Source organism: Enhydra lutris, unplaced genomic scaffold (genome assembly GCF_002288905.1).
Source record: "Enhydra lutris kenyoni isolate GAN:26980312 unplaced genomic scaffold, ASM228890v2 scaffoldscaffold37, whole genome shotgun sequence".
NCBI lineage: Eukaryota > Metazoa > Chordata > Mammalia > Carnivora > Mustelidae > Enhydra > Enhydra lutris.
This window is the reverse complement of record NW_019154121.1, coordinates 7804852-7827366: the sequence shown is the minus strand read 5'-3', so window position 1 is coordinate 7827366 and position 22515 is coordinate 7804852. Positions and strand designations below refer to the sequence as shown.

The 22515-nt window shown below is 51.7% G+C and overlaps 1 protein-coding gene across 2 annotated transcripts in view; it reads right to left on the bottom strand.

Moving 5' to 3' along the window:
- Positions 1-65: 65 nt before the first annotated feature.
- The window catches only part of LOC111154478 (single-pass membrane protein with coiled-coil domains 4), a 57600-nt gene continuing 35150 nt past the window's right edge, over positions 66-22515 (bottom strand). For both annotated transcript variants that reach the window (XM_022514091.1, XM_022514090.1), the window contains exons 2-3: positions 20319-20395; positions 66-850 (exon numbers count right to left, since the gene is read on the bottom strand). In XM_022514091.1, the coding sequence (XP_022369799.1) occupies positions 587-766 (180 nt within the window). In that variant the 5' untranslated portion in view covers positions 767-850; positions 20319-20395 and the 3' untranslated portion in view covers positions 66-586. The remainder of the gene's footprint in view (positions 851-20318; positions 20396-22515) is intronic.

Below are 22515 nucleotides of genomic sequence, written 5' to 3'. Positions count from 1 at the left end.
CCTCCTGGCCCTTCCCTGAGAGCAAGGCCACCTCCTGGCAAAGCAAGATAAACATCCAGTTTAAGGCTATTATCTCCTTTATTCAAAAAATAAATATTTCACTTTTGAGTCGACATATTTCAAATCACATTAAGCACAGAGAAGAAATACAGTCCCTTTGGAAATTGTGAACACGTGTAGGCAAAGAGTCATGTTCTAAACAATGGGGATGGGGTAAGCACTGATTCCAACTGATTCATGACCCAGAAGATTCCTCCTCTCACCAGGTTGAGCTACCTACCGATTTTAGGAGCGAGAAAGAAACACACACACACACACACACACACACACACACACACACACTGCTTTGAAGTCTGAAAGGCACATGAAGTGGACCATAAGGTGTATGGCACGTTCATTGATAAAACGTTCCCTATTCCCTCCCAGGGAAATTGGAGAAACTTTAATCAAGTCAAAGACCAGAGAAGACAGGGAGCTCCAGCTTGGAGCTCAGCATCAGGAAAATCTCTGCATACCAAAGCCATTTCTCTTTCGCTTTCCCCCTCCCGGGCTTCGGCTCCCTGCTGGGGGAGTTCACCCCACGCGCTCACTCGGTGATGGTGGGACGCGTGGCCACGTACACGAACACCACGATCAGGAGCACAACCACGGCCAGCGTGGGCAGCACCACCGTGGTGATCTGTTGCCGGGCCTCCTGCATGGCCTGCTTCCGCTCCTTCTTGTCCTTGGACGTCTCCTTCTTGGGCTTGCCTTTGAGCTGCCGCATCTTTCCTGGGCAAAGCTGGGAGGGTGCTTCTGGAGAGGCTTTGGAAGGAAGGGCCACGCTCCTCTGGTCAAGGCACTGAACCTCCTGGGGAGAGAACGATGATTGTAAATGAATGGGGGGAGGGAAAAGAAACTATAAAGGGAAAGGCAACTGCTAGCCTGCAGCTCAGAAGACAAGGTCGGGAGGAACACGAGGGCTCACGCGACAGCAGTCAGCCCCTCTGCGTAGCAGGTGTGGGGGTGAGCTGGATGCACCCTGGGGTCCCAGGCCCCTGGGTGAATGAGGAGGGGTCTCCCGCCTGCTCATACAGGGCCTCTGCGCACGTGTGACATGGAAGGCCTGGAAAGCATGCAGTCTCCACTCAGAGGAGAGGGGGCACCTGCTTTCCTCACTGTTCCAAGGACCACAGCCTCCCCAGCCAAGCTTTAGTGGCAAGCTGCTGGCCACCTGCGGACTCCAGGCACGTGGCTCCCTCCTGCCCAAGCCCCGGGCCTGATCGTAGGCCAGCTTGGCCTCCCGGCGGCTGCAGAAAGCCCAGAGGCACAGGCTTCTCCATCTCTGGCCTGGTTCACCCATCTGTCACCTTCCCGAGCACCTCCTCTGTGCCAGCGACTGCTCCAGGAGCTGGAGATGAGGTGGAGGACACTGTTGCACCATCATGGCGTGCATGGTCTGGGGGTGCCCCATGGCTTGCAGGCAGAGCGGAGATACGGGTCAGACAGACAACAGAGGCTGGCTGGGCCTGCGGGCCAGCTGCTCACTCAGACTAGGATTCTGGTACATTCCATGCCCCGAGGAGGTGCTCAGGGGAATGAAGCCATGCTATCAGGGGCCTGGGAATGAATTACAAACCCGTGGGCAACTAAAGAGCAACAGCTTCCAACAAGTTGGATGCTTAGCTTCAAGCAACAGCAATCCTTTGGCTGACGACGAGATCGCGAAGACGGCTGGCACCTCTCAGGGTCCCCAGAAAGGCCAGGGCACCAGGCTCAGGAAATGAGCAGGACAAGGGAGCCGGTGCTACTATAACCAGAGGCCAACTCACACCAGGTCACCACCCGGGCACTGCCACTGGGGCAAGAGATGCTGAGGCCACCGCCGCTGTCCCTGGAGACCAGGCAGAGCCACTGTCACTGTCTAGGGTGAACTGTCGGGCGTGTGGCTTCTCTGTGCCACCAGCTCCCGGGCGCATCAGACTCGCCAAGCTGAGGCCCATATGCTCCCAGCCCAGCCTTTGAGTCTCTACAGTAGGTGAAATGTTCTCTAAACTCGACAAAGAGGTAGAGGCTAGGCACCAAAGGAGACATCTGTCCATCATGGTATCCTGGGAGTAGCATGGTTAGAGGCTCTTGGAGGCAGAAGGGAGGTTCCTGCCATGACTCCTCTGACAAAGGGACTTCTGTAACACGATCTCGTGTGTGCGGTTTTGTCCCAGGGCAATGCGTGGTCTGTCACCACGCTGACGAGGAAGATGGCACTTACACCTACGTGACCATATTAAATGGCAGAATCTGGAAGGGGAATCCTGAGACAGAAGAGGTCTCATATGGAGACCTAACTGTTGGCAGAGGGATCCTCGTGTCCTACCACTCCTCTCATCACATATGGGCCCTGGGATTTTTGTCTGGATTACCCATATTGGGCAGAGTTTCTTATGGTGCAAGGTGACTAATTTTCATGTACTGGGATGGCGTAAGGCCAGCCAACGGCAAATATTAAAGTTCGGGGCAGCCCAATTTTGGCAAGTATACAGTTTCTATTAGGCTTCTTAAAATACTCACTAGTACTCTCTGAACATCTGACAAGTGTAGGAAACCCCTGGGTTTACCAGTTCTCCTTTTCAAGTCCTTTCCAGAACATTCAGACAGACCTAGGTCAAACACAGGACATACCACTAACTGTATGAACAGCTGCAGGCAAGTCCCTTCGCCTCACTGGGCCTCACTGTCATGGGCTGAACAATCTGAGCAGCTTCTGACCATGAGGACCGGAAAAGGCACACGACCATGGTGCTCTGGCCACCCGAAGGGGCGCAAAACAGGCTACGAGTCAGAGCAGCTTCCTCTTCCCACAACTCACCTGCCTGCCACCCTGGGCGGCCTTCCTGAGCGTCTCTATGTCCCCACTACCCCCACCACCCCAAGGAGAGGCTAAGAATGGTGGTGTGCCCTCACAGGGCCTAGTGAGGACAAGACGAGAACCTGTAACAGGGTGTGTGGCGTGGAGAAGGCACTCAATGCCCGTTAGCTGAGGGGACTAGGGCTGACCCCAATAGCCTGGGGTCGGATAGAACAGGCTCGGTGCCCCCATTCAAGAGGTGAGGAGACCAAGGAGCAAGAGAAAAACTGTGCTGTCACTGGTTGCCCAGTTCGTGGGAACAGCATCATCGGGGGCAGCCTCCCCTGTCGGCTGGGAAACCATAGCTGCTCCCTCCTCATCCTGGCCTCATGGAACTGTTTAAAAAGACACAAGCCATTAGCAGCCCTCCGATGCACAGCTATTCCCCCATGGAGTCAATGGCCTGTCAGGTCAATGAGAAATGAAGGACCTGGTTGCCGCTCACAGGACCCCTCCTGGGCCGGCCCGCGGGCAGGCAGCTCCGAGAACCCAGTGTTCACAAGGGCCCTGGCTGCTCTAGCTGATGGCACGGGCCCTTACTTTGGTCCTCCGTTAGCGGCTGTCTGTGCCCTCCCACGTCAGCATTCACAGGCGGCAGCCTCCGTGGTGACCGGCTCTTGACATCTGTGAGATGCATTCAGAAGTTCCTAGAGGCTTAGAGAAAAGGCCTCAAGGTGCCAGGGACAGTATGGTCTAGTCAGGATTTTAAAGACAAACACACAGGTCTGGACTCAGGGCTCTCCAGCAGGCAGCCTCCCTGATTTCACTCACTGATGCTGTGGGTGTCAAACTACAGCCCCATGCTCATCCTGGGGCCAAGAATCAGGGAAAACATCTCTGAGATGACACCAGAGGAGAGGGAAGGAGACCAGCCAGGTCGAAAGTGGGGTATGATAGCGGAAGGAGTGGAAGGAACAGGGAGGAGAGTGGCAGACAGACCAGGAGAAGGCAGCCGAGGCCTGGTCATCCAGGGGCTCACGGGCCACGGTAAGGAGCCATGTTTTCATCCCAAGAGCAGCACAAGGCCCTGAAGGGCCTCACACAGGGAGACGCGGGCTTTTAAGAAGCTCCCTCTGGCTGGTCTGTGATAAATAATAAATAATATAAATTTATTTTTATATATTTATATAAATAAAAAATATTTATTTATATTCTAAGTAACATAAATAAATAAATAAATAAATAAAAAGGGAGGCCCTTGGAATGGACCAGGTGGGAGGGGGATGGCTCTGCCCGAGGGAAAGAGTGGCGACAGGGAGGAGGGTGGAGTCAGGCCATACATTGGGGGCACAACTGTCAGGTCCTACTTATACACTGGATGTCACCTGAGAAGAAAAGGGGGTAAAATCACAGGTGAAACTAAAGTTTGGAGCTTGAGCAACTGGCTGGGTGGAGATCCTGCTGAGGGAGAAGGCGCAGGGCTAGGGGGAAGGGGTGGATTTGAGAAAAAACAGTAGGTGCTCTGTTTACACCTACCCATGGACGAGGATGCCAACTGGATATCGTCATGGAAATCCCAAGGAGGCGGCTGGAGCCATGAGTCAGGAGCTTGGTCTGGGCTGCTGATCTATATTCAGAAGTGATCAGCTATCGGACAAGGTGAGCTCACTGAAGGCAAGGGAGATGGAGAAATGGGCCCAGCCTGGGGCCCCGCAGCACCAGTCAGAGGGCAGGGAGGGCAGGGAGGAGCGAGCAAAGAAGCCTGGGGAGAGGCAAGTGAAGGGGAGAAACAGAATAGAAAGTCCTGGGGACCACGACAGTCAAGAAGGGCACTGCTTCTGAACACCCGTGAGAACATGAAGATCTGACAAGTGACTTCGGTGGAGCGAGAGGGGAGGGTTCAGACCAGGGCGACTACAGCGTCGTCCACAAACGGTTGCTCATCTGAGAAGAGAGGAGTCTGTGCTCGGCTGCAAATGAACACTATGCTTCCTTCACTGACAAAGTTTTGGCATGAAAAAAAGTCAGCAGAACTAAATCAGGCATCGTGCCCAGCAGACGGGCGTTCTGGAGCAAGTTCCCGAATCCCGGACCGACTCGTGATTAATGCTTCCCACGCCGGCACCCTGACCAGCACGCGCCCGGACAGCTGGGGTCTGAGGTCCGACGGGAAGCATGTGTGCAGCCAGGACAGGCACTGGAGGGCTCCAGCAGATCGGGGAGAACCCTGGTGCTAAAAACGTGGGGACACCTGTGGGAGCAAGCTGAGGGCCCGGAAGGGCGGCATGGCCCCTGAGAGATGCCAAGGCACAACTTCAAATCCAACAGGAGGCAGGCAAGGAAGACAGGGACAGGAGGAGGCAGGTCTGTGCCGTGTGGCAGGAATGAGAGGCTTGGACTTTCTCCAGGAAAAAGGAAAGTCTGTGGAGCTGGGAGGTAAGCTTGAGGAAAGAGCAGGCATGAAATAACCATCTTGGGGGGGAGGTGGTTAGAAAAGCCAACTTGCAGAAACACATGAGCCCTTCTGGCTGAAGTTCGTATATGCTTCATGTCTGGGCCCTGCCTCCTTCTGCACCATCTGAGGACTACCTCACCACGTGCTCTGGCCTCAGCTCACTAGACCAGGTGAGGCAGCCCACAGGGCACGGCTGGCTCACCCAGGCTTGGCCAGGACCTCTGAAGTGTGTGGCTTGCCTCAAAAAAAAAAAAAAAAAAAAAAAAAAAAAAAAAAAAAAAAAGAGCTGGGTCAATCAGCCTCTAGTTCAGAAATCTATGCTAAGAAACATTAAGAGACACTGAAGTTGGACAGTCACACAGATGTCTGATGCCTGGGGAGCCGTCTGATGCCACGTGCAGAAGACACCAGACAAAGCCAGACTGGGGAGAGCAGACAGGGGCAGGGGGGACTGCTCTCCTGTCCTTCTCATGGAGTTCCTCTATGGCCCGGTGCTACAAGGCTCTCATCCTTCCAGTAAACTGGCATGTTTCCATCTTCTGGTTGTCAATACCTATTTTCCCTGTGCTAGCTTCCAGTGGAAAGAGCCCTGGCTATAGTAACTGTTCCAGCTTCAGCCATGACGAGTCCAAAGTCCTGTCTCAAAGTCACAAAGTCCTGTGAATGGCAGAGTCCAAGGTCAATCCCGCATCTGACTCCGAAGCCTGAACAGTCGCTGTCCCCCTATGCACCCCCGCCCCCATCTCCCCGACCCACTCCCTACTCTGGGGCCACATCGTCTCTTACCAGCCCCTCACAGAGAGGAAACCGAAGACAAAGCTCACACTGCGCAGTCTGGCTTCTTCCCAGCAAGTCACGCAGGCAGGAAGGAGAAGCCACTAGCACCGTTCCAGCCTTACAACTGCGACTGCCACCTGGTCCCCCTGCTGGCTCCAGCTCCCCTAACCGGGGAAACGGAAGACTTCACAAACACTTGAGTCCCACCCGGTTCTAATGAAACTCCACCTGCTTTGCCCCTCCCCCACCAAGGCCAGTCCCTGGCAACTGGTCAGCACTGCAACATTCCTGACTGGTCCCCAGTGGGAGGCAGGGAGGCAGGGAGGCAGACAGCAAGGGGTGGGGACACAGCCCTTTTGTACAGAATCATTTTAAGTTTACAGTTTTTCTCTGGGGATAGCCTTCCAGTGATTTATATATATATATATATATATATATATATATATATATATATGCACACATATGTGTATACACACACACACACACGCATATACTCCTGTGGATACATGCTTATTAAGTTCTTAATGGGTATATTTCTCAGGTTAGAAAACATAGTGTACATACAGCGTTGAACCCTAATAGAGAAACAGCCAGGAGCAGAGGTAAGAACCAGGGCGGGAAACCAGGTCTGAGCCTCAGCTCAGGACAGCGTGGCCTGGCCTGGTGACAGCGTTTAGCAGTTTCGAACTGTGTCAGTGATAGCCACATATCCCCACACAATCAAGGGAAGTAGGAAAACCGGGCCCTGGCAGTGGCTCCCCACGAGAGACAGCTCCCCCCAGGAAGACTACCAGCCTAGTTTCCATGCTGGGTGCCTTTTCTCAGGTGCCATGGCCCTCCTTCTCTGGAAAAGGCAGCCCCGTCAGGTGATCACAGAGTAAATGGCTGCATCTTTGTCCTCCTTGAAAACCAGGCATGACAATGAATGAACAACACGTTTGAAGGGCGTTCGTGGGGGGATGTCTACCACCCTCTCCCCGTGGCTGTGTCATTACCCTAACAGGAGGCACTCAGAGGGCTGAACCGCTTCGTGCCCCATACTCTGAGACCAGGAAAGCTGCCCTGGGTTCAGGGAATCACAAATCGTGTGCCTGAGAGCCTCAGCTCTGTGGTTCAAGTGTGCCTGCTTCATTTTATGTCCCTGGTATTTAGCCATAACGGGCCTGTGATTACTCCACTCAAGTCTGCCGCAGAATGGGGGTAGGGGGTGGGCAGGCTGCCAGGAGAATTGTACAAGATGGGCCTCCAGAAACCCGCTAAGCACCTGCTGATAACGTGAGCGTCTTCCCCGGGAACACAGATATGAACACACAGTGACAGCCACAGGCCCACGGACTCCAGCTGTTCCCTCCCGCCTGCCCCCCAGCTACAGACAGGCCACAGAGGTCAGAGGGGGAGCTTTCTACCTGATGGTGGGCAGAGGGGGAGATCAGAGCTACTGACAGATAGAAGCCAATGGACACACACACACACACACACACACACACATGCACGTAGTTCTCTCACCAGGCACAGAAGGGAGGAGGTAGGTAATTTGGTGGAGACAGTATCCGCTATTCCTGAACAAAAACCCAAGAAGGCAAAAGAGCCTTCAGGCAGCTCGCTAAATAACACAGATGTGAAAAGCTACAGTTCTTGCTAAACTAGCTAAGCCCTATCCCTCTAGCACACTGGGGTTTACAAGTGCCTTCCTGTGCATGACCTGTTTCATCCCCACGGTAACTGTGCACTTGACATGTTACAGTCCTTATTTAACAAGGAGAAGGAGCACATGGAGCAGTGAAGCTCATGTCAGCATTTCCTCCCTTGTCCTGGCACTTCTAGGGTCTGTGGCCCTGGGCAAGTAACTCTCAGACTTCCAATTATTCTATCTATAAACCAGGGATAAAAGTACCTGTCATTCAAATATGTTTTGAGCACCTAGTGTATGTCAGGGGATAGAATGGGGATACAGCTAGGAACAAGACAGGCAGAATGCTGCCTCTGGGTAGTTGATGAGGACATGGGGAGACGGGCAACAAACAGATGAACAGAATCTGGGTCAGATGATGCTATGTGTTGTAGAGAATAGAAAGGGGAGGGGTGGTACAGAGGCAGCACACTGAGAGTAATCCATCAAGGAAGGCTTCCTGAGAAAGTGACTTTGGACCAGAGACTCTAGGAAGTGCGGATGTGATCCGTGCATATTCTCAGGAAGACATTCCAGACAGGGCAGAGCATGTGCAAAGGCCCGAGGGTAGCTCCCACCCCACCGCCAGCACGTCTGAGAGGCAGCACAGTGGCTGGCAGGGCTGGAGAGGGCAGAAGAGAGTGTGCAGAGGTGAGGCCAGAGAGGGAAGAGGGAGACAGTGAGATGGGGGCTTGGCCAAGAATTAAAAAGAGCACCGCTGGACAACTGGCTGCAGGGTACAGGGCTGAGGCAAGGAGACTGGTGAAGGTGCTTGGGCGTCATTCAGATAAGATGTGGTGGCATGGTCCAGGGAGGGGGCAGATGTGGTGAAAAATGGTCAGACCCTGAGTGCACTCGGAAGGTAGAGTCCACGTGATTTAGCAGCACACTGGAACTGGAGTGTGAAAAAAGAAACAGACTAAAGCCCAAGGATGTGGAAGAATGGAGGGGCTGCTGAGACATGTGGGGACGAGGCCAGGAGGGCTGAGTGGGGGTGTGGGAAGCTGGGACACATCACACTGGAGATCCTAGTGGAGTCAGCAAGCAGGTAGTGGGATGGAGGAGGCTGGCAGGGGTGCGAGCCGGGCTGGGGCAGGAACGTGGAGCTGTCAGCACTGAAAGCCACGAGGCTGGCGACTGAGCACAGACAGGGACACAGCCCTGGGGTAATGTAATGCTGAGATCTGGGAGGACAGCAGAGGAATCGGCAAGACAGACTGAAAACGTGTGAAAGGAGGAAGACCAGGAAGAGTAAGGTGTCCTGGGAAGCAAGTGCAGAAGGTGCTCCAAAATTTGGTTATGAGTAGGTTTGGGGGGAGAGGTGAGGAGGGGGCAGTGATAGGAGTAGTTCCCAGAGAGGAAGGGGCAGAGAGGATGGAAACTGCCAGTAGGCAACTCCTCTCAGGACAGGGCTCAGGGGCCAAGCATGGGACCTCGGGCAAGGTGCTCCATCTTCCCGGACCTCTGATTTCTCATCTGAGAAATGGGGATAAAAATCCTACCTCATGAACTCATGAGAATAATGCCTGGTACGTCCTTACATACTACAGAAGGTTAGAAGTGCCAGCAACACCACTGTCTATTATTAAAAGAGGGTCAGAATTTGGGGCTATGAGGACAAGAGTTTTGCTGTATGTGTTAGGTAGTTAAGGCAGTTAAAGAGTGTTCGTATCATGGGGGAAGCGCACCAGGACAAGGAAGGAAAAAGAACTGAGGGAAGTAGCCCCGGGGCAGACAGAGCGGGTCTGGGGCCACCAGCATGGTCCCGGGAGCAAGCCTAAGTTCTCACGCGTCTGCCACTGATTGTGCGTCAAACGGGAAAAAGGTCATCACCGTAGGAGGCAGGAAGGTGGAAGAGATGTTAGACGTCTGAAGAGTGAGAAGCTATGACACAGTTGTCCCCAAGGGGGACAAAGGGCATGGAGGACTATTGTGAGACCACAGCAGCACATAGCATACCTGCAGCCACAGGTCACAGACCTTAAAGCGAGAAGAGTCTGGGGCGCCTGCGTGACTCAGTTGGTTGAGCAACTGCCTTCAGCTTAAATCTTGATCCTGGAGTCCCGGGGTCAAGTCCCACATCGGGCTCCCTGCTCAGCAGGGGGTCTGCTTCTCCCTCTGACTTCTCCCCTCTCATGAGTTCTCTCTCTCTCTCAAATAAATAAATAAAATTTAAAAATAAAATAAAATAAAAGTGTGAAGAGTCAGGGGGCACCAACTGAGAACAGAGGACAGGATGGAGGACGTGAGGCTGAAGCAGGGCGAGGGTCTTGTCAGGCCCGTGTGACCAAGTGAGAGAAGGACGTGGGGGCCGCATGAAATCACAAAAGCAAAGCCCTTGGCATCGGCCCCGGCACCCCAAACCCCATTGCTGCTCAGAGGGCTTATGTGCATCCTCCCCGCCACACCCGCCTCCCCTCCGCCCCCAACACACACACAGCTGAGGTCCTGGGGGCCCTGCGGATGCTCTAATCCATTCAATCTTTTTTTTTTTTTAAAGATTTTATTTATTTATTTGACAGAAAGAAATCACAAGTAAGCAGAGAGGCAGGCAGAGAGAGAGGAGGAAGCAGGCTCCCTGCTGAGCAGAAAGCCCGACGTGGGGCTCGAACCCAGGACCTGGGATCATGACCCAAGCCGAAGGCAGTGGCTCAACCCACTGAGCCACCCAGGCGCCCCGTAATCCATTCAATCTTTGCAGCCGTGTCCCTCTTTTCTGTTCAAGTGATGGTCACGTTTCTCAAGACAACATGTGACAAGATGAGACCTCTCCTGCTGGCCTCCAGGGAAGAAAAGATGCCCCCATGTGGGCAGGCAGGCCGGTCCCACAGGCCCTTCCCAAGAACCAGCGACAGAAGAGGCTCTTCCAGCCCCGAGACCGTGCCCTTCTCACACAGCCCACAGAGGCAGCCAGACAGGAGGCAGGGCCTTTAATGTTTCCTGTCATCTCACTGGGGACAGCCCACTGTCCTTCTTTACTGGGGAGTCAGAGAGACATGCACAGTGACCAGCAACTGTGTTCCAGCACAGCAACTTGGTTTAAAACCAGCTGACCTGAAGCAAAGCCAACCACAAAGAGGACAAAACAACAACTACTACTACTACTCAAGAGAAAAGAAGTAATTTGAAATTCCTGCAAGAGGGTTGAGAACAGTGGCTTTTGAGGTGCAGAGAAAGCAACCTCGTTAACAGCAGTGCACACCACACAGCCTGAGACCGAAGTTCTACAAGGGAACACGGAGGCTTACGACAAGCAGCCATCTTGTTTCATGTCATTAGAAAAGACGTCCACTGAGATCCACTAATCTCCCAGTCAGTTCATTGGCTGTGAGCCACAGCTGATAAACACTGGTTTGAGAAGACCTCCCCAACAGTGAGGGCCACTAAACAGGTAAATCACGTTTCCCGGTGGAGTTGTGCCAACATGGGGTCCAGAGGTCAGAGAACCTAAGCTGTGCACTGAAAAATCCTAGTTCAGTTGTGCTCTGGTAGGCAAAGCCTGAACGGATGGCAGAAGACTCCTACTTTGGGAGGAGGGAGCTCTCTATCTCTAGGGGAATCCAAGAGAAGAATGGGACGGGATTCAGAAATCAGATGGAAGAGATGGACCTGGGTTCTGCTGCTACAAGTCTTCTCCAACCTTGATGAGTCCCAGGCTGTTGGGGAATGAAAGGCAAGCCAGAGGTCACGTCTGCGAGCACTCAGTAAGGCTGCGGCTCCTCGGAGAATGTCACTCCTTAAATAGCAGTTCCGTGTGTAAACCTGTAGGCTCCCCCACTTCATCTGCTGCTCACTTAGGTGCTGGAAGCCAGCAGGCACTAGCAGTAAGCGTCGCTAATTTTGCCCTTTGTTAATGACAGTTCAACTCTGTGACAGTGCAAGACTCAGGCAAGGTTGGGGGGAAATTCATGAAACATGCAGACCAGCCAATTGTATGCACCGTTTCTTTTGGTTTTGTTTCTGGTTTTTTTAAGGCAGCGCTCCGCTGACTTGTGCGCCTCAGACGGCACAAGTCTCAGTCTGCGTCAGACCAGACGCAAGTGAACATCGGTCTGTGCGGGCCAGGGCTGGGCCGGAGCCTGCAGCGGCTGTCACTGAGTGCTGACCGTGTCTCCACCAGGGAGGTTCTACTGCGTCACAGCCTCCCACCTGAGAGGCGGGAACTGAGATCTGGGGCCATTATGTCCCTTGCCCAGGACCACAAAGCAATTAAGTGGTGGGATAGATTCGAACCCCGACAGTCAGGTTCCAGAGCCCTGCTCTTACCCACTAAGCCGTGCCATGTTGAATTCTCCTCCAGCAGGTATCCATATTTGTTTCGGGATCTGTTTTTTTCTTTAAGGATTTATTTATTTATTTTACAGAGAAAGAGACAGAGAGGAAGAGAGAGAGAGCAGGAGAAGGGGCAAAGGGAGAGAACACCCAAGCAGTCTCCCACTGAGCACAGAGCCCAACACAGGGCTCGGTCTCATGACCCAGGAGATCAGGAACTAAGCAAAAACCAAGAGTCAGACACTTGACCGAGTGAGCCACTCAGGCACCTCTCAATTGTCTTTAAATGTTATTTTCCCCACATCTTTGTGTAAAGCGTGACCCCAAGGAAGATGGCCCACGTGCCCCCCACCCCGGGGCTCTGCCTGCACACTGGCATACTCTGCAGCACCCCAGGAACACAGGCCCACCACCTGCCGGGACTCGTCGGCTTGTCCCCTCGCTCCTACGGGCAGGAGTGAGCTAACCAACAGCCCTCAGCACGCTACAGTCCTCACGATCTGGTAGACGGGAGCTTCATTAACAACCGAGACATCAGAAGTGCCGGTTGTTTGTGGCCTCTTTAAAATGAAAAATTCATCTCGAAGCTAAATTACAGCAAGTTAATTACAGAGCCTGGCTGATGGCAGACAAACTGAGAGAGAGTGAGGTATCGACTGGATTTTCAAGTGCAAACGCCAACCACCCTCGCATGCGCCCGGGACGGCACGCCACGTCAGGGCCTTCCCCCGGGGAGAAGACCAAGGGCTCTCACCATCGAGGGAGTCGGCCTCCGATCCATTCATTTATTCAACACACCCCTGGTGAGCAGCGAGGCGCGGGGGACTAGCTAATCACATGCAGAGCGGCTCACCCACCCATTCATTCACTCACGCACTTCCTGAGCGCCTACCATATGCCGGCACCGATTATATGTGCTGAGTGATGGGCCACCAATACCCCAGATACAAGGCCACGTCCACGTGCCAGGCGCGCACGTGGCAGTGGGGGCTGAGCGATGAGCAAGACAAAGCGCGCACTCTGACAGCAGGAGACGGAGGAGAGAAGATGTGTGTGACAGAGAGTCGGGGACATGCGGTGACGCAGGAGTGTTACAAGGGACCGCGTCCACGCAGACAGCAGAAGCCTGAAGAGAAAAAGTGCAGCCAGCCTTGAGCACAAGGAGGGGAGGAAGGGGCCGGGCAGGGAACGGGAGGGCAGAGGCCTGGAGGCAGGAACCTACCTGAAAGGTGTGTGGGCGCGGGAGCAGGCAGCAGAGGTCTGCGGAGCATGAGCCAGAGACGAGGGGCGAGAAGATCCCTCCAGAAAGGACTCTCCAGGCCCCCGGCGAATGTCTCAAAGCCATTATCTGTGCTCTGCTGCAGCCCTGCCTGCTGCTGCCCAAATTCACACGCTCTGCAGAAGGGAGTCCGCACGCTAAGCTGCTCTCAAACACCGACACGGTGGCATGTCCGCCTTCCCGGGAGTCTCCAGGAGGGTCAATCTCGGGGGTAGGAGAAGGAGAATGACCCCATCAGACAGTGACCTCGGGCTGCTGAAGTGCAGTCTGTCACTAACAAAGCAATCAATATTTGGTCTTTAGTTTAAATGCCACCTTTTCTTGCTGTACCTTAAGCTGTTTTGCCAAACTGAACAGTCAATGGGGATGGTCCGGGCAAAGGCCACAGGACCAGAGGCTTTTGAGTGCCGAGGATGAGGCTGACTGATTTGCCAGCGGCCTGTCTGCAGACCCCACGAGGTTCCCGCGGCTGGCAAAGTGCCTGCCTCCGTTCCCTGGTTCCTCAGTCTCCGGACAGGACGATTTCACTTAATCCCAGCTCCAGTCTTAGTCCTCTAGCTACAAAGCCTGCAGCGGCCCCCGGGGTCAACAAAGCACAGGGTAGATTTGGCCTGGCCTTCCAGGCCCTGGGTGCTGAGCCCAAGCCTGTCCCCAACATTACACAGAGCAGTCACACTCCTGTCCCTCCGAATGTAGAAGCAAAACAGGCCAACACGTGCCCAGTCCCAGGGCTCTTCATCTTGGCCTGCTTCATGCAATGTACTTGCTGCTGAGAAAACATCCTTGATCCCCTCATCAAAATCAGTTGCCTTTTGCCTACTCTTAAGCCTTTAAAATGGCCCTTCCTGGGGCGCCTGTGTGGCAGTCGGCCGAGCATCCAGTTCTTGGTTTCAGCTCAGGTATGATCTCAGCACCCCCTGCGTGGGGCTCTCTACTCAGTATGGAGTCTGCCTGAGACTCTCTCCCCCTCTGCCCCTCCCCTGTGTGCTTGTGCACTCGCTCGCACTCTCTCTCTGAAATAAATAAATCTTCAATAAATAAATATATAAAGTGGCCCTTCTTTCGCTCTGCCTCTTCAAAGAGTTAGTAATTCTCTGTCTACCTCCCCTCTCCCACCAGAGGTTTACTAAGTATTTGCTGAATGATAGAAACCTGCTCCTCTTACTCATGGTATGAGGTCAGAGGTTTGAGGTTTTCCAGGACACATGCCTTCTCCCCTATTCCTGTATCACATTCTCCCCCAAGTACTAACAGTACCTCATGCTAGACATCTCTCAAACGTCTCCCTACTGCTCCATCCCCACTACCACCAGGTCAGGCCCTCACCTTTGCTCGTGAAGAGTTCCACAACAGCCTCCTAACTTGAAGTTTCCTACCTGAACTTCCTGCTTGCTCGAGACCTAAAGAGTGCAAACGTTTCTAAATCCTTCTAAGATCACTGCGTGTGGCTGTGGGCAAAGGACACTATGACTTGCCCATCCCCACATGCAGGAGAGGTGTGCGTCCTCTTTGGCAAAGACGTACAGAGGACTCATTCATTTATTTATTTTTAAAGATTTTATTTATTTATTTATCCGAGATAGAGAGAGAGTGGCGGGGTACAGGGGCAGAGGAAGAAGCAGGCTCCCCACTGAGCAGGGAGCCCCACACAGAGTTCGACTCCAGGATGCCAAGATTATGACCTGAGCCAAAGGCAGACGGCTTAACCCACAGAGCCCCCCAGCCGCCCCTGACAGACTCATTTAAACCTCATATAGGTTTTAAACTCTCATTGTGGGAAACTCGTGAGCCAAAACACATTCCCGACATAAATATGCATTATTTGATATGCTATGGTTAACCGCCAACCAAATCGGGCTAGACTAACAGTGAGAAAGCTAAGCTAACAGTAATCGATAATTCAACATCTAGATTCCGAGAAATTACAAATTACCATGAATTCAAGATGGCCTTGCTACAGTACGGTTACAGAGCCGTCTCCAACATCGACAGGAAGTCCAACAGCCTGTAGGTCTGCACTTCACAGGAGCCTCAAACGCACCACTTCCAAGCATGGCAAGGCAGCCAAACCCCAATGGAACAGGAATGGAGTCATTCATAAACTCCAGCAGGGTAGTAATTTAACACCAACTGCAGTTCAGTGACTTCTAAAATGTCTCTGGGATTCTTGGTAGACAGCCTATGGATGTACCTTAAACTTGGAAGTCTGGCGTTTTGAGTCCCGTGCCCACGAAACCTAATGAGAGGCCCTGTGTGTCTGAATTGGGTCAATGCCATTAAGAAGTCTTGAAAAGAGGCCAAGCCTGCAGAATCCCTGCTGCAAAAAACAAATCTGACCCAGGAACCCTCCGCATAGAATCCCATGGGGACACTCCACGACATGATCGGGCCCCAAGCCCACCGGTCAGTCCCCAGCCCACGCCTTCACTTGCAGCCGCCGCAACCACCCCACATAGCTCTCAGGGTGTGCCACGCCCTTGCTGACCTCCCAGGCCTCCGTCCATGCAGCTATCTGAAATGCCCTTTTCCACCTCTTTTCTCCTAGTCACTCCTCCCCTGCTTGGCAAACTCCTCCTTTGGCACCGTTTGAACCTTGAACCGAAGGCCCAAAAAGAACGGAGAGTGTCACTCAGCTGAGCCAGATTTCCCTGCTCAAGTGTTTGTGTGTGTGGTGCCACAGACACACAAGAGGAAAACTCAAGGTTCAGGTGAGGAGCACAAGTGAGCTTCAGGGTAGGAGAAATGGGTTTAAAAAGGAAAGTTGTGCGCTAATATTTAGTGTGTTTCTTTTTTTCCCTGTAGAATATCAGTCTTGTCTTGTACTGACCTGGAACCAAGCTTCAGTCATGATTTCTGGAGCTAAAGGCTATGCATGTTCTTACACTGAAATATCTGGAAGGGAGGCTACTTGGAGATCAGCAGGGGTATTAACATTTTAGCAGATTACATATTGGTTAATTGCTTATTAAAGTTCCACACAAAATAGTGGTCCCCCTCTGTGTCCTATGAGTTGATTTCTGGGGTTTAGAAGAACAACCCCCCCCCCCAATACCATTTTCCAGAACAGGACATCCATTCTAAGTACACCTTTACCAGGCTGACAGTGATTTTACTGTCCTTGGAAAATCAAAGTCATTGCAGCCTGCCAAGGAAGTCAAGAGTGAAAGGTTAAAGTGTTTCACAAGCCACTTGAACATGACGTCAAGAGTGCTGTGAGACCTCTAGCCAGGTCTGGAGCCCAGGCCATGCAGTCCTCTCCATGGGCCATGCTGATTCATCCAAGCACAGAAAGAGGTCACGGACAGGTGTGGGCGAGGAGTGCAATGACATGACAAGTGTTTTAAAGGTCACCCTGAGTCCAAAGTGATGAGCAGAATGGGAGGAGGGGGGTGGTGGAAATAGGGCAAGCAGTTCAAAAGCCTTTGCAGGAACCCAGCAGCTACTGGTGTCACTGGACTTGGGGGATGGATATGGGAGGGCAGCAGATGAATTCAAGATCTACTTTAGGAGCATTGCAAGGACCGGGGGATCTGGAGGAAGACAAAGGTGAGTGTTTAAGAGATGAATTCCCAGTTTCTGGCTGGAAAAAGTGAGTTAAGAGCTGCACACCCTAATGAGATGGAGGGAAAGGAGGTGTGCAAAAGGACTGTGGTAGAAAGAGACCAAGAGATAAAAATTGGACCCTGTGACTGTGAAGCACCTGCGAGACATTCAAGTTTGCTAGCTACCATAATAGGTAAAAAATGTCCTATAAAGCACAGAGAAGTCACGTGGAATGACAAATGCCTGCATCTTCTGACCAGTTATCCTTCCCACCTTCCTCCTGGGGTGCTTGGATGTCCTGCCACTGGGCCACCTCAAGGTGGGGGCAGCATAGAAGGACCTTATGGGGACAGACTCAGCCGACCATGCACAGGCTGCTTCAATGACGACCCTCAATAGTGATGCGGATACCAGCTTTGGGGCCAGGAAGGCAGTCATTTTAGCAATAAAATGATATTTGCATCATGGCACAGTGGGAAATATGGAGCCCAACATTTCCTCCAGTTACAAGTATCATCATAGGTTTGTTGATTTCTTGATATTGATGTTTTTAAGGAGTCCCAGCAGAAGGGCCTGGGTACCTAGTCCTGTGCCCTGACGATCAGACCACTGGGAGCACCAGCTTGGATGGGGAATTCCAAGTAGGACTGTCTCCAGGGGAAATGCCAATCTAAGGTGGCACCAGATGCAGGGGAAGGTCTCTCTCCCTCACCAGAAGACCAGAGAAGACAGCCTATTTTAGGAAAACAATGACTCACTGAAATCACACCCTGCTCTTAAGTTAATATGCCTCCTTCTGGACTAGAACCTGGTTTCCTACCGTGATGGGTCTACTTCCAATTCCCCATCAAAGGACAAATCAAAATGCCATTTAACAATCTGCTTTCTAATTAAAATGTGAGCCATTTTTTAGAAATCACATTTAACTACACAATTCCACATGGCAATAAAGCACTGTGCTCTGCGGCCCTGATTAATAGAAGCATTTGCAGTTATTTAAAGGAGAAGGGAGAGAAAAACCATCATTAGAAACAGCTAGATTAAATCCCCATTAGTGTCTTTCAGTTTACTCATAGAGTAAGACAGCACAGTATTAATGTAAACTAATTAAATTTCCTGCATTTAAATAAGCCCTAACAAAAAGAAAACTTGGAGGATTGACTGGAGGGTCCTGGAAGGAAGAGAACTACTTTGTCAAGAAAGCTGGGGTGGGGGGGTAACACCATGGTCAGGCTGCATCCCCCTTCTTTTTTTTAGAAGAGGTTTTATTTATTCATTTGACAGAGAGAGAGAGCATGAGAGAGCGTAAGAGCACAAGCAGGAGAGCACAACAAGAGCACAGAAGGAGGAGGAGGCTCCCTGCAGGGCAAGGAGCCTAACAACGGACTCGATCCCAGGACCCTGGGATCACGACCTGAGCCAAAGACAGATGCTTAACCGGTGGAGCCACCCAGGCGTCCCCAAACTGCATCTCTTAACAGAAGGTTAAGGTCAAGGGTCCTCTCTCCAGAGGGAACACAGCGGGTGGTAGGAGACAGGGCCCCAGGTTTTGTGACGGCAGCAGTGGTTTCCAAGGGGAAGGACCAAAACGGTGCGGCAGGGAGAAAAGCCGAACTCCATTCACATTGGTCCCATGACCTCATGGAAAGCATCTAACTGCTCTGAGCCCGACTGTCCATCTCCTGGGACTGGCAGGTGAGCGCAAGCTGGGGGTGTGCAGAAGCACCCTGTAATGCGAAGGTAAGAGACAACTACTGGTTACTGGAGGTAGGAAGGGTTAAGACAAGGACTCTCAGTCGATGGGGACCCACAAAACCGGGAAGATCAATAAGAAACTTCTTTGAGACACTTAGCAGTGCAGTACACAGCTTGAGAAAAGGAACCTGAGCACTCATTCGTTTAAAGCAAAAGGGTTTGGAGCAGGGAGGTGGTGAAGACGCCGCTGTCTGTTGACTGGAACGGCTCAGAAGATCGTGCAGATGGACGGGGGAGGGGGTCTGCCGACCAGCAGACAGGAGGGCCCCCAGTCACAGCATGACCAAAACCCCACCTCCGGCAACCTCCATTCAACACCGGCCAGGGGGAGGCCACGCTCCCAGTCACTGCTGTTCTGACTTGCCTGTCACCTCCCTTCCCTTTCAGTTGCTGGGCTATTGCTCTTAACATGGGCCCATACTGCCCTCAAAAAATAAAAGTCAGATAGAAAAGCCTTCCTATTTGCTCTGTTCCACCAACAGCCCCAAAACAAAGGACATCTAGAGATCAGCAATTTCTGATGAATGCTCGAAAAACAGAATCAATTTGAGAACGATAGTGGTAGAAGGACAAAGTGGGCCCTCCAGCAGCTGACTGTCTAGTGGGGAAGCCTGATACCCTGTTCACCCAATACATGTATGTTTATGGAACATGTCCAGGCACATTCAGATACGCCCTCAAGGAGCTTATAACAGACAAGGTGCAAACAGGCTACTACAATCAAGTGTGGAAATACCAAGAGCGTGGTGGGGGAAGGCTCACAGAGAAGGAGCATTGGCAGAAGAGCAGCCAGGGGTGGGGGGCACGAACAGTCATGTCAAGCTCATTACGATACAAGTCAGTGAGAAGGAGATAGTATGACAGGGGTTCCAAAGCAGGAAAAGTCACTACCGGCCAGGAGGGAATAAAAAGGCTGGATTTCCAGGATGTCTGGGTGGCTCAGTCAGTGAAGCATCCAACTCTTAATTTCCGCTCAGGTCATGGTCTTAAGTGAGGGGTGGGCGAGGCAAGGTAGGGAGAGACGGGTGGGGGGCTACGTGACCAGGCTCAAGGCAATCCCAGATGTGGAGAAATGTTATAGGCAAGATACTAACCAGAGAGAAGGGAACATTAACAAATCTGCCTTGTTTGTTCTCAATATAGAGGAGATGTTTTCCTAATGTTTACAAATCCACCTTTGTTTGTCTTAAAAGTCACAGACAAAATATTTACCAAGTTCCCTGGTCAATTTTCTAGAAAAGACCCACCATAAAAGCCCTCAGTGGCCACCCGCTCCGGACCCCTGTCACTCTTAGAGAGCTCCTTTCCCTTCCTTTCTGTTCTCATCTTCACTTAATCAACTTTCACTTCACTTCACCATTTTGCCCACGAGATTCATCTCTCGAGTCCATGAGACAAGAAGCCTCAGCAGTCTCAGTGGTCCTGAGATGGAGCCAAGCCCCGGGTCTGGCTCCACACTCAGCGGGGAGCCTACCTAAAGTGCTCTCTCACCTGGTCTCTGCCCCCCAACCCCTCGCGCTGTCTAAATAAATTAAATCTTTAAAAAATACGTACATAAAAGGCTTGATTTCCAGGGAAGTAAAGACCTTCAGGGATCAAGAGGAACCTGGCCAGGCCAAGAGGAGAGGAAAGAGCACACACAGGACTGGGCATGTTTGAGGAATGCCGGGAACAGTAATCTTGCCCCAAACACTGGCTTCCCTGATAAGGGAATTTTAGTAGGTACAAATTTACTTCCATTTACCTTTTCTTCAACTTTAAGAACTGCAGTTTCAGTACTTCCAGCAAACTGACTTCCAGTAAAGGTAACTTGAGTTATTCCTATTGAGAAATCAGAAAAAGAGGTGTAATAGGTTTTGGGGAACTACCCCTCCACAGACCCCTTTTTTTGGGACACTCCCCGCAGTCCAGGCTAAGCAGGCAGGCCCATGGCTTCCCTCCCCAAACTGATTAGCTTGGAGATGGATGCTGCCTCCCTCCCCCATTTGAGGATGAAGATGTGTAAATGTAGGCAAGCAGCGGTGGGTCCTTATTCAGAGAAAGACACACACACACATACACACACACACACACAGGGTGTGTGTGTGTGTATGTGAGCTGACCATGCACTGTGCAGGCCCTGAATTAAGGGGCCTTCCCGCTCTAGCTCCCCATAGGCTCTGTGGTTGGGTCATACCACAGAGACTGAAGTCAAGAGCAAGCCAGGACCTTCACCCTTGACAGGATGACTTGCCTGCTGCTGGCTATCAGAAGCAAAGGCTTTACAAGATTCCCCTGGCTTCTGGGCCTTCTAAGCAGCCCTGTGCTCCAGGGGATTTCACTCAGCAAGTCACAGAACAGCCCTAGGACACCAGCTGACCTGCAGGACAGGCTAAAGGGCAGCGCTCCAGTCCGCTCACTCCAGACCTGGGTCTCCAGACCTGGCCCCCCTGTCTCTGCACTCTGACCAGAAGAGTCACCTGTGCTCTAAGCTCAGTCCTACCACCTCCTCTCTGGGCCTCAGTCTCCTCATACATAAAATAAGGGTGAGAGACTAGACCACTGGTACTCAAGTCACCCACCGAACTCTTCACTGCTGGTTCATGAGAAGATAAGCACAGAAATTAAAAGAAGCTGAGAAGCTGTTATAGCATATAAGACGGTCACACAGCCCAACATGCGATCAGCGGAACAGTCTTGTTGTACAAAGCACAAGTAAGTCTCCTGCAGCTGCCGTAACAAGTTATCGCAAGCTAGATGGCAGAAAACAACACCAATCTATTCCCTCACAGTTCTGGGGTCCGGAAGGCTGAAATCATAGTGTAGGCAAGGGGCACGATCCCTGCAGGGGCTCTGGAGAAGGTGCACCTTGCCTTTTCCAGCTATTGGCACTCTTTGCTTGTGGCCACATCTCTCTTCTGCTTCACTGCCTTCTCTGTGCATGTGACATCGCCCTCTTCCCCTCTCTTCTAACGACACTTGGGATGGCACTGAAGGCCCACCTGGATAATTCAAGATGATCTCCTCTCAAAATCCTTATCTTAATCGCATCTAAAAGATCCTTTCTCTAAATGGCAACATTATTGGGAACATCTTTGGGGTGACCACTGAGCCCACAATAACTGATACGGGTATTGCCCAATTTGTGTGTGACCAGTTGTACCGGTTCGCACTGTACATCCATATCAGAGCACGACCGGGGGGAAAAAGACCACCAACCCTGTCTTTCACGCAGCTAGGACCCCTGCTTTTCCTCTGCACCAGTGGAGCCTGGACTGTACAGGATCAGATTGCAATTAGCACCCCCAGGAAAGGAAAGGTTAACAGGTAAGGAATAGGTGCAAACTCTCCCTCTGCCCTTCCCAAGCTGGTCTCCCACCATCTTTGGCAGCCAGTAGAGGAGCTGTCCCTTCCTTACCCCATCCTTCTGTGCCTCAAGCAGTTTTAGTTAAAAAGTAGTTAAATTGAAAAAAGAAAAGTAGTTAAATTGATCTGTTTTCTGTTCAAGTGTTTAAAACAGTTTTCAATGTTCAGAGTTTTCAACAGATAAGCTGGAGAACAGAAATAAAACTGATTTACTAAAATGCTTGTACATGTAGCACTGTCCAGGCACTCATACATCCTCTCCCCAACACCCCTCCCTGGTAACCTCGAAAACACTCAGGCTTCATAACAAAATGGAGAAAGCACTTGACCTATTCACAAAGCAAGGATATCACTTCATTTGAAGTTTTCTTGCCTCGTGAGACTACTCTTTGCTAAAGGAACCACTACATTGAGTCGCTCTGCTATGTAATATGTCAATCTTAAAAAGGCAGATGATGTTAAAAGTAGCTGAGAATGTTTAAAATGATAACACTCGATGCAGGTATGGCCACAGTAAAATGGGCACTCTCATCATTCAGCTACTAGTAGGGAGTTATATAACAGGCACAATCTTTCTGGAAAGCAATTTGACAAAT